This window comes from Pseudonaja textilis, chromosome 2 (assembly GCF_049901715.1).
Source record: "Pseudonaja textilis isolate UNSWEBS1 chromosome 2, rPseTex1.2, whole genome shotgun sequence".
Lineage (NCBI taxonomy): Eukaryota > Metazoa > Chordata > Lepidosauria > Squamata > Elapidae > Pseudonaja > Pseudonaja textilis.
In genome coordinates this window covers 5,847,779-5,861,329 of record NC_141991.1, presented here as the reverse complement: position 1 = coordinate 5,861,329, position 13,551 = coordinate 5,847,779, and the positions used below count along the sequence as shown (strand labels likewise).

The following is a 13,551-nucleotide window of genomic DNA, read 5'->3' as shown; positions in this document are numbered from 1 at the left end:
AGATATGATAGACAGACAGACAGACAGATAGATAGATAGACAGATAGATGTGGAGATATACAGAAATACACATAGCTAAAGATATAGAGGTATGATATGTAGATGATAGATAGGTAGATATACAGAAATAGAGATAGAGAGATATATAGAGGTATGATACATAGATATGATAGACAGACAGATAGATGTGGAGATATATAGAAATACAGATAGCTAAAGATACAGAGATTTGATGTGTAGATGATAGATAGATAGATAGATAAATTAATTCTGGGTGGGAAACCTTTTGCAAAAATCACCGCACGGAAAGCTCTTTCAAAAGCTCCCCTCTGCCCCCTCCCCACCGCAATGGCGGGATGTGGGGGGGAGAGAGAAATTTAAAAAGTGCATTTCGGAGGCAATTTGCTATTCGACTCGGAGGAGCCTCACCCCTTCCTGCTCAGAGCCCTCCCACGGAAGCAGCTGTATTTGTTTAATACTTCTGGCTTCGCAGCGAGCTCCGCTTCCTCAATAGAAGGAGGGGTGGGGGAAGAGGCGTCCTCGTCTCCGAGTCGGGGGGTCTCCGGCAGGAATCCGGGTGAGTGGCCGAATTCGGAGCGCGGGGTCCGAAGGCTCAAAAGGGGTTAAAAAGTGAACCCCCCCCCCGCTCCCCTTTGATTTCGATGGGGAATGACTTCCCAACCCCAAAGCCCGGGAAATCCAAGGCAGATGGACTTCCTCGCAGCTCAAGAGTTGCCTCTTGAGCCATTTTCAAGGGGGCGGGGGAGACGTTTTTGGGTTGGGGGGCGTGTATGGGAACCAGGGTCTGGAAAAAAAACCCCTCCCCTTCTCTTCAGCTACCGAAGCTATTGGGACCTTTTGGTCCGGTCCCGTCCCCCCACTTTCAGCCCCAGAGCCAGGATGGGGGAAGAAGTGGGGAGACCCAATTCTACTCCCCCCCCTCTTTCTTATTTTATTTTATTTGTTTATTTGGTTTGTCAATCGCTTACAAGATAATAGGTATCATCAGTATAAACATAGTTATGAATTCATGAAGAGAAATAAAAAGAAGCAATAGGGCAGGGACGGTAGGCTTATGCATGCCACCTATTTAACCAGGAGAATTAACCATAATTCTTAACCATGGTAGCTTATTGGTGGGGGAAACGAGGGTCCTACTGGGGCAACAGTCTTGCAGTATTTGAGGGGCTGCCACCAAGAGGAGGTGGAGGGGCTCAACTTATTTTCCAAAGTACCTGAAGGCAGGACAAGCCACAACGGGTGGAAACTAACCGAGGAGAGAAAGCAACCTGGGATTAAGGAGAAACTTCCCAAGAGTGAGGACAGTTCACCTGTGGAGCAGCTTGCCACCAGAAGTTGTACGTGCTCCAACGCTGGAGGTGTTGAAGGAGAGACTTGTCTGAAATCAGGGGTTGCCACAAAGAAGAGAGAGTCAAGCTATTCTCCAAAGCTGCTGAAGGCAGGGTAAGGAGAGAAGCAGCTTAGAACGAAGGAGAAATTTCCTGAGAGTTAGAACAATTACTCCGTGGAACAACTTGCCTCCAGAAGTTGTGGATGCTCCGACACTGGAAGTGTTTAAAACGATGTGGGATAACCATTTGTCTGAAGTGGTGTAAGGTTTCCTGCCTAGGCAGGGGGTTGGACTAGAACCGTGATGGCGAACCTATGGCACGCATGCCACAGGTGGCACGCAGAGCCATTTGTGCCGGCACGTGAGCTGCGGGCAAACTTACCTCACTGTGCCTGTGCGCGCCTCACAGTTGATTGAGGCCTTTTTCGGCCTTTGGGCTTAAGGAAGGCTTCTGCAGGCTTCTGCAAGCTTTGCAGGCCGAAAACTAGCCCCGTTTAGTCACTTCTGGTATTTTCGGAAAAACAGGAAGTGATGAAACGGGGCTAGTTTTCGGCCTGCGAAGCCTGCAGAAGCCTTCCTCAAGCCTTTGGGAGGCCAAAAAAAGGCCTCAAGCCGGCTGAAAATCAGCTGTGAGGTGCAGTGCAGGTAAGGGGTGGGCGGACTGCACATGCAAATGTGGGGGGGCACATTGCCTTCTGGGTGCTGGCACGTGAGCATGAGCGTGCAAGCGCGTGCACAATTTTTGACACAGGAGCCCAAAAAGGTTAGCCACCATTGGACTAGAAGATCTCCAATGTCCCTTCCACCTATTCAATTCCAATTCCTATTCTGGATGGAATCTCCTGCTTGAGCTGGGGGCTGGACTAGAAGACCTCTAAGGTCCCTTCCAGATCTATTCTGACTCTGATTCAGTCCTTCTCTTATAGCTCAATCTATTTGGGAGTGGGGTGGGGTAGAAACTGGGGTGTTCTCTCTGACCTCCTTGAGTTTCTAAAAGAAATGCTTAAACTCCTATGTGGAGTTCAGCCAGTACTTTGAATTGTAACTGCATCTGAGGTGCCAAGTCACAAAAGACTTGCCAAGGTGAAGATGCTCTGCAAATACAGGTAGCTCTCGACATATACCCACCTGTAAGCGTTGGACTTTTTCCCTTCAACCGAAAAGAATGAACTTCTGAAAACTAGGTGTTTCAAAAGGAATTCTTTATTGAAAGGGATTTAGTCCCAACACTAGTCAAAGCAGAGTCTAAAATATTTCCAGGCATACAGTCATAGATAAAGGAAGTTAGAATCCCTCCCCTTATTTAGATGGGGATTTAGTCAAACAAAGAACCAACATGTTAATTCCCCCTTCCGCTTCTCCGAGAACGTATTTTAGCAGAGTTCCCAGGAGTGTCTTCCAGAACTGGAATTTTTATGGTCTCTTCTCATTTTGTCATCTCTTCAAGAGGTGACAAGTTTCTAGACATCTGGCTCCACTCCTCCAGTTTTATATCATATGCAAGTTATACAGAATCAATATAAGATTTAATATATTCAGGTTACATCAAAAAGGATTACTTGTACCAACTCCCCCCCCTTCTTCTTCCATTGAAGAATGGCAGATACACGGATCTGACTCTTGTTGAAGTCCACAAGTTTTAAAAGTTGCCAAGTCTTAAAGTTGCCAAGAATTCTGTGGGTTGAAGTCCACAAGTCTTCAAGTTGCCAAGTTTGATAACCTCTGGAATAACCGCACATCAGAATTGTAGAAACGGAAAAAAATTAAAATGGATTAGACATAAAGCAATAAGAGGAGCTGGTGAAATAGATATATTGGATATTACTTATTTTATTCATGTGGGAATGTGATTATTGCTATATTGATAAGAAGAGTATTAATATAAATTGTAAGCACCCGGAATATGTACCTAATCGACACACGGTTGAAATGGAATGGATTTATTGTATGTAAAAGTTAAAAAAAAATATTGGGAGGGAAAAAATGTTATAAACAGTAGAAACACCAGCATTGCCAGCACAAATTGGGGAGAAAAACGGAGTTAGTCCTCACAACAGTTCATTCAGTGACTATTTGAAGTTACAATGGCACTGAAAAAAGTGACTTATGACCATTTTCACACTTAATGACCGTTGCAGCGTCCCCCGTGGTCATGTGATCAAAATTCAGGTGCTTGGCAACTGACTCCTATTTATGGTTACAATGTCCTGAGGTCATGTGATCCTGTTTTGCGACCCTCTTGACAAGACAATGGGGGAGGCAGATTCACTTAACTGTGTTACTAATTTAACCACCACAGTGGTTTCAGTTAACAACTGTGGCAAAAAAAAGTCAAAAAAATGGGGCAAAACCTGCTTACCATCAATTTTGGAGTCAATGGTCATAAGTTGAGGACTACATGTATTTTCCTACTATTAGTTCAGAATTTATCTCCATCCAGTTTTTAAATACTGACCAAGTTCCCTGAAAGGTGGCTGCTGTTTTTTTTTTAACCCTCTGGGAGTCTTCTCCTGGAGTTGTGGGTTCGATTCCTACCTCCATCCCCCTCAATGTTGTATTTTTTTTAAAAAAAATAGCAATTGGGACTGGAATTATTGTTGCTAGGTGATGCAAAATCACATATCTGCGCTGCTTAGCAACAGCTATTCTGGCAGTCCCAGTTGTTAATTGTTAAGCTAGAACAGGGGTCCCCAAACTTGGCAACTTGAAGACTTGTGGACTTCAACTCCCAGAATTCCTGGCAACTTGAAGACTTGTGGACTTCCACCCCCAGAATTCCTGGCAGCTTTAAGAATTGGCAACTTGAAGGCTTGTGGACTTCCAGAATTCCAGGCAACTTGAAAACTTGGCAATTTGAAGACTTATGGACTTCAAGTCCCAGAATTCCTGGCAACTTGAAGACTTGGCAAATTGAAGACTTGTGGACTTCAACCCCCAGATTTCCTGGCAACTTTAAGACTGGTCAACTTGAAGACTTGTGGACTTCAACTCCCAGAATTCTTGGCAGCTTGAAGATTTGTCAACTTGAAGGCTTGTGGACTTCAACTCCCAGAATTCCTCGCAGCTTGAAGACTTGTCAACTTGAAGGCTTGTGGACTTCATCTCCCAGAATTCCTCGCAGCTTGAAGACTTGTGGACTGTGCTGGGTAGAGAATTCCGGGAGTTGAAGTCCACAAGTCTTCAAGTTGCCAAGTTTGGAGACCTCTGAGCTAGAAGCATGTGGGTTCTTAAGTGAGGACCTCACAGGATTGTGACTGTCTGCCAGCTTGCCCGTTCTTTGCTTGTGGGAAACCGGCAAGGAACATCCGAAATCATGATTAAGTGACCCTGGGACTCTGCAAAAGTTGGAACTCAGAAGTATCACTCGTTCAGAGCCATCCTACCTTTGAATGGTTGCTGAATGAACGGTTCTAAGTCAACAACGAATGTCCCTGACAGTTCGCTTAGTTGACCATTTGAAGTTACAACGGCACTGGTAAAGAGAGACTTATGACCAGTTTTCACACTTACGACTGTGGCAATGTTCCCATGATCCTGCGATCAAAAGTTTGGGCCCTTGCAACTGTGATCACCATTTGTAATCAACCGAAGTGAGGGAGGAGCCAGATTCACTTAATGACCTCATGATTCGCTGAACAACCGCAGTGAGTCACTAAAGCACTGGGGCAAAAGACTGTAGATTAGATTAACAAGAGTTGGAAGGGACTTTGTAGGTCATCTAGTCCAACCCCCCCCTCCGTCCAAGCAGGAGACCCTACACCATTTCTGACAAAATGGCCGTCCAGTCTCTTCTTGAAAGCCTCCAGGGATGAAGCTCCCACAACTTCCGAGGGCAACTTCTGTTCCATGGGTTGATTGCTCTGTCAGAAAAACGTCGTAAAGTGAGGCAAACTTCACTCACTTAAGCAACGCAAATTTGAGGTTCAGTTTGTTATCCGTTGAAGACTACCTTTGATGTGTCAAACAAGCTTCAGGGCCCCCTGTTTGATTGACAGGAATTGGCCTAGAAGGTCCCTTCCAACCCTGCTATTCTGTTAAAGTTCTTTTTGTTCAGAAAAAGTTTTTTTTTTTAATTTTTATAACAAAAACAAACAAAACCATCTTTCAGTTTTCCAGCGTTGTCGGTTGGGTACATATACCTTGTGCCCATAACAATATCATACATTTCTTACTTAATTTGTAATTATAACCATTCTAATCGCTATTTTATATCACACTGGTCAATCGTATTATCGTTAACCTATAATTATTCTCTTTCAAAAGTATATTCCATCCTTGCCTAAGTTACATTCATTCTCTTATTCAATCCTAATCCATCAGTTATTTTATTGCTATTATCACATATTCAATTTCTTACTCTTCTGTCTATCTATTCATGTTAATAAATTCTAAATCTTATAATACACGTTTTCTTCCTGCTCTCTTTTAAAATTCTGTTTAAAGACAGGCAGGTTCTCTTCTCTTGCTGATTTACAAGTTGGTGGGCTTTGGGGTGGAGGGGCAGCTTCTCTTCCGTAGTTTAGGTGACTTCCCTCCCCTCTTTCTTTCCTTAAGGACTTGGTTCCTTCTTTTAAATAACTCCCTGAAGAGATCTTTTAGAGAAAAGATCCCTGGCTTCCGCCTAGTTTCCACAGGGCCCATCCCGTTTCTCTCCTGTGGGAAGGGTGGAAGTGTGACTTGAGAGTCAGGGGAGGCTAGAAGTGTTCGGAAACTGAGGCACTGGAGACTAAAACATACGATGAACGGTTGCAGGAACTGGGCCTGACTAGTCTAGTGAAGAGAAGGACCAGGGGAGACAGGATAGAAGTCTTTCAATATTTGAGGGGCTGCCACAGAGAGGAAGGGGGTCAAGCTATTTTCTAAAGCACCTGCAGGCCAGACAAGGAACAATGGATGGAAACTGATCAAGGAGAGAGATTCAACCTGGAAATAAGGAGAAATTTTCTGACAGTGAGAACAATCCACCAATGGAACAGAAGTTGTCCTCGGAAGTTGTGGGAGCTTCATCACTTGAGGCTTTCAAGAAGAGATTGGACTCTCCTCTGTCAGAAATGGTGTAGGGTCTCCCACTTGGGTGGGGAGGGTGGACTAGATGACCTACAAAGGTCCCTTCCAACTCTGATGATCTGTTATTATCTGTCTTTTGTCCCCCTACAGAACGCCAGAAAAAGCATCTTTGGCTATCGACCGTAGGTTTTTCCCTTCAGGGATCGTCTTGTCTCAGTTTGGAGAGATTCCGGCTCGTCCATTGCCGCACAAATTCCATGGCCGACAGAGAGGTGCCCCGGACGGGATTCAGCCTGCAGTTGCAAGCTGCTTTGGAGAAGTGGATGCAGCCGGGGTTCAAGAGGCAGGATCTGGGCCGAGCGGCTTCCAAATCGGGCGAGGAGTTGGAAGGAGACCGGAAGAGCTGCAGAGGGCCCGAGGGAGCAGAGCAACTGGTCAAACAGGAACCGGACCTGGTCTCTCAGCAGTGGGAAGCCCAGTGGCAGGAATTCCTGAAGATGTCTGAATCCCAGCAGCCCTGGGGTTTTGTGTCCCTGGTCCAGGAGGAGCCGCCCCCCTGGGATGACGCCAAGGCCTTCCTGGCTTCCTTCGAGCAGGTAGCCGAGGCCTGCCAGTGGCCCAGGGAGGAGTGGGCATCCCACCTGTTGCCCGCCCTCCGAGGAGAAGCCGAGCGCGCCTATTGCAGCCTTGGAAGCGCCGAGCGAGAGGATTATGGGAAAGTGAAGGCGGCCATTTTGCACAGGGACGCCCTCGGCCGCGAGAAGCTGCGCCAGCACTTCCGCCGCTTCTGCTACCAGGAGGCCGAGGGCCCACGGGGGGCATACAGCCGTCTGCAGGAGCTTTGCCATCAATGGCTGAAGGTGGAGCACCACTCCAAGGAGCAGATCCTGGAACTGTTGATCCTGGAGCAATTTTTGGCCATCCTGCCGCCCGAGATCCAGAACTGGGTCCGTGGAAACAGCCCCGAGACTTGCATCCAGGCGGTGTCTCTGGCTGAGGACTTTCTGCAAATGCAAGCGGAAGGTCACCAGCATCAAGAACAGGAGGTAAGTCGACCTTCTTTGCAGTATTATGACCCAGACCGAACAGAATCATGAAACAGACACCTTGTCCTGAAAAAAAAAACCCTTTTAATTTGGTTAATGTGAATTCCTGGCATTCACACACCCAGAAAAGTTCCGGCAATAATCCTGCAAGAACAGGCCTTATCAGTCCTTGGATAGTTGCCAGGCTGGGAGCTTCCGGTCGCAACGCTGTAAATTAATTCCTGACAAGGAGTCTCTGAGGCACAAACCACGATAAGCCAATCTTCATCATAATAAGTGAACTAATGGTCTCTTACAACCACCATTCCCCTTTTGCTTCTATTTATTCCCCAGGGAGGGGTCATTCAGCGTCCACGTATGCCGTTCTTTCTTAGTTGGCCTCTGTTCCTTAGTTGTTCCCTTCTCCTGACAGCTCTGCGCATACGCCCATCTGGAATAGGCTCCAGCTGTTCTTCTTCCACACTTATCTCCAACTCCATAGGCAGCTGGGAAATGTCGGATGGCCCTGGCCTCATCTCTGGGTCTGACGCAGAACACCCGTTAGAGCAGGGGTAGTCAACCTTTTTATACCTACCACCCACTTTTGTATCTCTGTTAGTAGTAAAATTTTCTGTAACCGCCCACTGGTTCCACAGTAATGGTGATTTATAAAGTAGGGGACAAAACCCTTACCGCCCACCATGAAAGCTGGAACGCCCACTAGTGGGCTGTAGGGACCAGGTTGATTACCACCGCATTAGAGCCTTCCCCAGACACCAGGACTGGCCAGAGTTCCTCCCCAGCCTCCTCACTGTCTGAGTCCGCCGCCAGCGCTGCTGGTAGCTGGTGGGGCACAACACCAGGTGTGTGACACAAGAGATACGAGTCAAATGTTCAGGACAGGCAGCTGCGCCCTCAAAAGAATTCAGGGCCTGGCGGAACGCCGAGTCCAGAACCTGCCATTACCTAAAGTGGTTCCAGGATATGCCAGCCCTTCCACTTAATCTAGACCAGAAGTCTCCAACGGTAGCAACTTGAAGACCCCTCTTCCCCATCTCTCTCCCCGCCTTGTTGAAACAGATGTTTTCTCCTGTTTCCAGGTGCTCAAGGAAGTGAGGGATGCTGCAGAGGATTGTGGGAAGGGACCACTGTTCAGGGAGGCTAATCATGAGGGGAACTCTGGAGATGCCGGTGAGTGATACAAACGGACGAGTTAAAGCCAGTTGGTCAAATACTTGGATGCGGCGCAGTTCCTTTGGGGTGGATATTTTCATTCCATCCCTTCCTTTCTTCAGCTCCCTTCCCATTACTATCCACCTGCCAAACGGCTCCAAAACATTTTCTTTAGCTGATCACCTGGCGTTGCCCGGGTATTTATTTATCCTAAACCTGTATTAGATAGGAAAAGCCTTGATTTCGGCAATCCGGAAGAAACGTAATTTCTAATGTTGGATCTTCCCCGTTACCAGAGAGAGCCCCCTTGTGGAGTACTGTGAAGCCGTTACCATGGCAACTCCACAGCGCTGTACAGTAGAAGCCATTTTAAAGCACAACTGGCTGTATCTTAACAGACCACAAGAACACAGACACCCCCGAGGAGTGTTAGGGGTGTCTTACCCCCATAGTATATTTTTTTTTTCAGAGATTAATCAATATGTCAAGTTTGGTTGAAATTGCTCAAGGCGTTCCAGAGATATGCTGAAAAACACACATACACACACACTTCTATATATATAGATTTGGGATTATTATTATTTTTTTCATTTCTCCCATAGGTGAAGGCAGTAGAGGCATTGACAAAATTGAGAAATACACGCTGGAGAATTCTGAGCCCGAAACATCACACGAGATGCTCAGCGGGAGAATGGAAGCGCAGGCAGCTCAGTTCGGTGAACAGGAAAACCTTTCCCAAAGCCAAGATAGACTCATCTGGCCGCAGAAATTCCTTCCCAAGGAGATGGGCAATAGCGCCGTTCCTTGCCGAGGAAGTTACAGGGAGCTTGGCCAGTCCAAGACGCCCATGGTTAAGAAGTACGCGGCCTCCAGCGTCATCGCCAGGAGTTTCTACCATAAATCAAACTTCACTAAGCAAAAAAAAATCCACCCGGGGGAAAAAACCTACAGCTGTTTGAATTGCGGGCGGCGATTCAGTCGCAGGTCGAATCTTAAACGCCACGAGGGGATCCACACGGGGGAGAGACCCCATGAGTGCTTGGAGTGTGGGAAGAAATTCACTCGGAAGTCTTACCTCCTTAAACACAGCACTGTTCACATGTACGGAGGATCGACTTAGCGGTTGGGGAGAAAAGTGGCGGATAGAAAAATCGATAACTGTGTGGCGAAAACGAGTCAGAAAGGGGGATTTGATTCTCCTTCAGATCTTGATTGTTCTCAGGGAGCATCTATTGCCGGCTACGTTGGGAATCCTGGGAAATACTAAGGTCTTGGGAAAATGTTAATTTGGGATACACAATATGGAGGATCCCTCCAGAGTGTCATAAAAAAAATTTTTTTTGGGGGGGGAGGGAACTCATCGTTCACAAGAGGGAGGGATTACACAAATCTTGATTAGATGCCAGTCTGTTTCCACCTCATTCCTTCTTGAGTTACAGGATGCCGTAACTCGGTTCCAAGACCATTATTATTTGGGATTTTGCTATTTGTTTTTGGGGGGCTATTTCGCCTGTTAAAACAGAAGACGTATATGCCAAAGCTTAAATCTGAACGTCTATTTGGAAGGCTGAAAAGTTTCTATAGAACAGCACAGAAGATCTTAAATATAACTGTAATAAACTTTGAATTCCATCAGCAGATCAGTCCACGAGGAACAGCTGCCAGGCAGAGAAGCTGTTCCTCGGAGAATTAGAAATGCTCCAGCATCAAATCTGAGTGTTCCAAATCCACTCGTAATAATCTGAGCAGATTGGTTACTTCCAACATGATAAGAGGGCAGTGGTGTCAAACTGGTGGCCTCCATGGGCTGGATGCATTACGTGGCGCCCATGCCCGCTCTGGCTCCGCAAAGGCAAAAAAAATGTCACAATACGTCACGGGATGTCATCAAGTTTGACACCTATGATATACGGAATGAAATTCCCCTCCCCCATCCCCCCAATAGCCATTTTACCTGTATAGTTTTTCCTTGGTGGTTTGATCTATTTCAATGGTTCTGAACCTTGGCAAATTTAAGATGTGCGGGTGGCAGACATCTTAAAGTGGCCGACATCCAGAAATGCCGGTTTATTCGATTCAATTGATACGATCGCCTTCCTTTCCCCAAGTGAATGGCTCATAGTGTTAAAAACACAATAATATCCACCCCCACCCCAAATCCAGGTCAGGAAATCATGACCGAAGAAAACGCATCGAAACTTCTGTGGCGCCAGGAGCAAACTTCACCAGAAGTATATTAATGCATCCGAAGAGCTCCAGGGCTGTTTTGTTCAATTTGTGAGGGAAAAACCAGGTTTTTGGGGGGTATCCTAAAGGCTGTGGCAGAGCTGGGAATCACGTGGTTGTCAAAATCAAGATGTGGATTTGGGAAAATGCTCCTTCGCAGAAGAGCCTCTTTGAAGAAGAAAATCCAGTTAGAACTTTTTGAGGAATGGTGGTTCTTCACCCCTGTCTGGTTTGGGGGAGCTCCTTATTTGAGACGCTTGCAAGGACGCCCAACTGGGTCTCCATGGATCAATGTCCAGCTCGAATTCCCAATCCAGCCCCTCTCCCCACTTTCTACTATTCCTGCCGGCCCTTTTAAAGCAGCGTTTTTCACCTTTGCCTCATTTTAAAATGAGTGGACTTCGACTCCCAGAATTCCTCTGCCAGCGTGGTTGACTGGGGGAATCCTGGGAACGGAAGTCCACGCGCATCTTTAAAGTCGCCAGACTTGAGAAACACTGCTTCAGAAAGCTCCCAGCTGTCTTCTGCTTTCTCCATCTCTCTGTTCAGAGCCTGCTAGATGTAAATCCACCTTTCTTTTTTTTTTTCCCCCATGCACACACATTAAACTAAAAGCTTGCAGTCTAATTGTAGTTGTTTTAAGTAATTATCGCCCCTCTTTAGAGAAGTTATTCTCCTTTTATTTGCCGGAAATAAACCCGGGCAGGCAGTATACCTGAATTTTATTTTATTTTTCCTGTTCCTGGCGTGGGTTCAGGTAAGGGTATGAAAAAGGTTGCATGATTACCAGGGTGAAGTCAAAAAAAAACCAGGGAATTTTTGAGCTGGTCTTCTGTTCCCAGAGCTACTGCGGGCCCTTTTGAAGTCTTGAAAAAAAAGACAGTGAATGTAAAGATGCCTTTAGTGGAATTGGGATGAATAAAGTTCTCTAAACAACCATGCCATTTTTTTTTTCACTTGAGTTAAATCACTTGCTATCAAGATTGCCTGTTCTAATGGATCGCCCAGCTTAAACCGAAAGATTAACTTAATCTTAACAGTCAAACAGTTAAAAAGAAGAAGAAATTCTTGTCCATAGATCTCTCTTGTGGGAATCCAGCCATTGTTTAACTGCATCGTAGCAATTGGGCCGTTATCTTAAATCAGTGTCAACTTTAACCTATGTGGACTTCAACTCCCAGAATTCCCCAGCCAAGCTATGTTGGCTTGGCTGGGGAATTCTGGGAGTTGAAGTCCACATAACTTAAAAGTTGCCAAGGTTAACGCTGCCTTAAAACAATAGGCATAGCATGCTATATGAACACAAGTGGTTTGTTACTGAAGATCGAAGATTATATGTAATGTCTGAATGTAGCCATTGGGAAAGCTGAGAGTGGAAGGATAAAGGAACAACAGGAGTATCTTAAACATTACCATTTAGCAGAGTGATCTGCAACACAAGTTTGTAGTGTAGCAATTCAAAACTGGCCAAGCTTAAATGTCAGGATTCCAGCAGTTACTCCCGTTTAAATCATGAGTCTTGAGCCAAACTTCTAAAACTTCAAAAGGATTTATTGGGAGTTAACATGTCCGGCACTGCCTGGGTGTAGCCAACTCTGAGACACATCATTCATTGCCACTTTTGACCCTGGTTTTCCTCCCACCCCGAGTGTATCGTAATTCATATTCTCCAATGGGACACATCCATAGCCCAGAGTCATCAGTCATGCTTTCCAGTTAGACTTTTGCACAACAGAAACTTCAGTCACCTAGTTACGAACTTGGAAAACTATGGAATGCAATTTTGGTTTCCAAGCTGCCGCACTGCTCTTTCCCCCTTCCCTTTCTGTTGTAACTCTAAAACAACCATAGAAATATTTTATGAGTTGACGCAAGCCTTGTGTTCCCGCAGGCCATGTGGGCAGCGCGGCCTTGTGTTCCCGCACAGCCTGGATTAATTGCTTTGGGGAGTGACATTTCTCTGCGGACCACCCAAATTTTCTCACAGACCACCAGTGGTCCACGACCCACTGGTTGGCAACCATTGGGCTAAGTCATATAAACGTCACCTTATTCATGATCCGTGGAGCATGGATTTTGTTCCCTAGTTGGGTAATGAAACATCTGCAAGAAAACAGCCAAGTTCAAAAGGGCACCAAGCTCGGCTCTTACAAATGTTATCAGTATCTGGTTCATAGGTACCTTTTGGGAGGGTTGCTAAGCAATGGGTCATATAGGTCTTTAGAGACCTATAGAATTGCAGAATTGGGATATATAACAACCCAAAGACACTTGAATTCTTCCTCTCCTCCACGAGGAGGACAAACCAACCAGGGGTAAGTCAATTCAAGCGATGGGAACCGAGTCAGAAAAAGAGAGCTAAAAGTCAGGGCCACCTCTGGCCATCTTCCAGTAAGCCAGCACAGAAGGCTCACTAGAGGAAAACTGGAATACAGGTTAACAACAACCCATTTAGCGACCGTTCAAAGTCACAACCACCCTGAAAAAAGTGACTTAGGACCGTTTTTTTCACATATACAACCATTGCAGCATTCCCACGGTCACCTGAAATCTGGACGCTTGGCAACCGGTTCGTATTTATGACTCTTGTTGTGTCCCGAGGTCACACGATCCCCTTTTGCGACCATACGACTAAGCAAAGTCAATGGGGGAAGCCAAATTCACTTCACAACCGCGTTGCTAACGTAACAACTGCGGTGATTCGCTTAACAATGGTGGCAAGAAAGGTCGCAAAATGGGCAACACTCGGCTGTCTCGCTTAGCGACAGA

General features: G+C 46.1%; 1 protein-coding gene across 3 annotated transcripts; it reads left to right on the top strand.

The window, feature by feature from the left end:
* The first annotated feature begins 461 nt into the window (after positions 1 to 461).
* On the top strand, positions 462 to 11,721 carry LOC113450955 (zinc finger protein 483-like). Of its 3 annotated transcripts, none has more exons than XM_026722299.2 (4): positions 489 to 577; positions 6,509 to 7,404; positions 8,484 to 8,574; positions 9,159 to 11,721. In XM_026722299.2, exons 2-4 carry the CDS (start codon positions 6,616 to 6,618, stop codon positions 9,674 to 9,676), a joined length of 1,398 nt encoding a protein of 465 aa, XP_026578084.2. In that variant the 5' UTR covers positions 489 to 577; positions 6,509 to 6,615; the 3' UTR covers positions 9,677 to 11,721. The 3 variants fall into 3 exon arrangements, with proteins under 3 accessions (XP_087784422.1, XP_026578084.2, XP_087784421.1); XM_087928295.1 differs by lacking the exon at positions 489 to 577 and adding an exon at positions 1,219 to 1,464; XM_087928296.1 differs by lacking the exon at positions 8,484 to 8,574 and having other exon boundaries at positions 462 to 577.
* Positions 11,722 to 13,551: the final 1,830 nt, after the last annotated feature.

Excerpts from the sequence above, each read along its gene's own strand:
- LOC113450955 (XM_026722299.2), top strand. The coding sequence starts at position 6,616 with ATGGCCGACAGAGAGGTGCCCCGGACGGGATTCAGCCTGCAGTTGCAA. Across the intron at positions 7,405-8,483 it reads ACCAGCATCAAGAACAGGAG|GTGCTCAAGGAAGTGAGGGA; the intron begins GTAAGTCGACCT and ends TCCTGTTTCCAG. Across the intron at positions 8,575-9,158 it reads GGGGAACTCTGGAGATGCCG|GTGAAGGCAGTAGAGGCATT; the intron begins GTGAGTGATACA and ends TTTCTCCCATAG.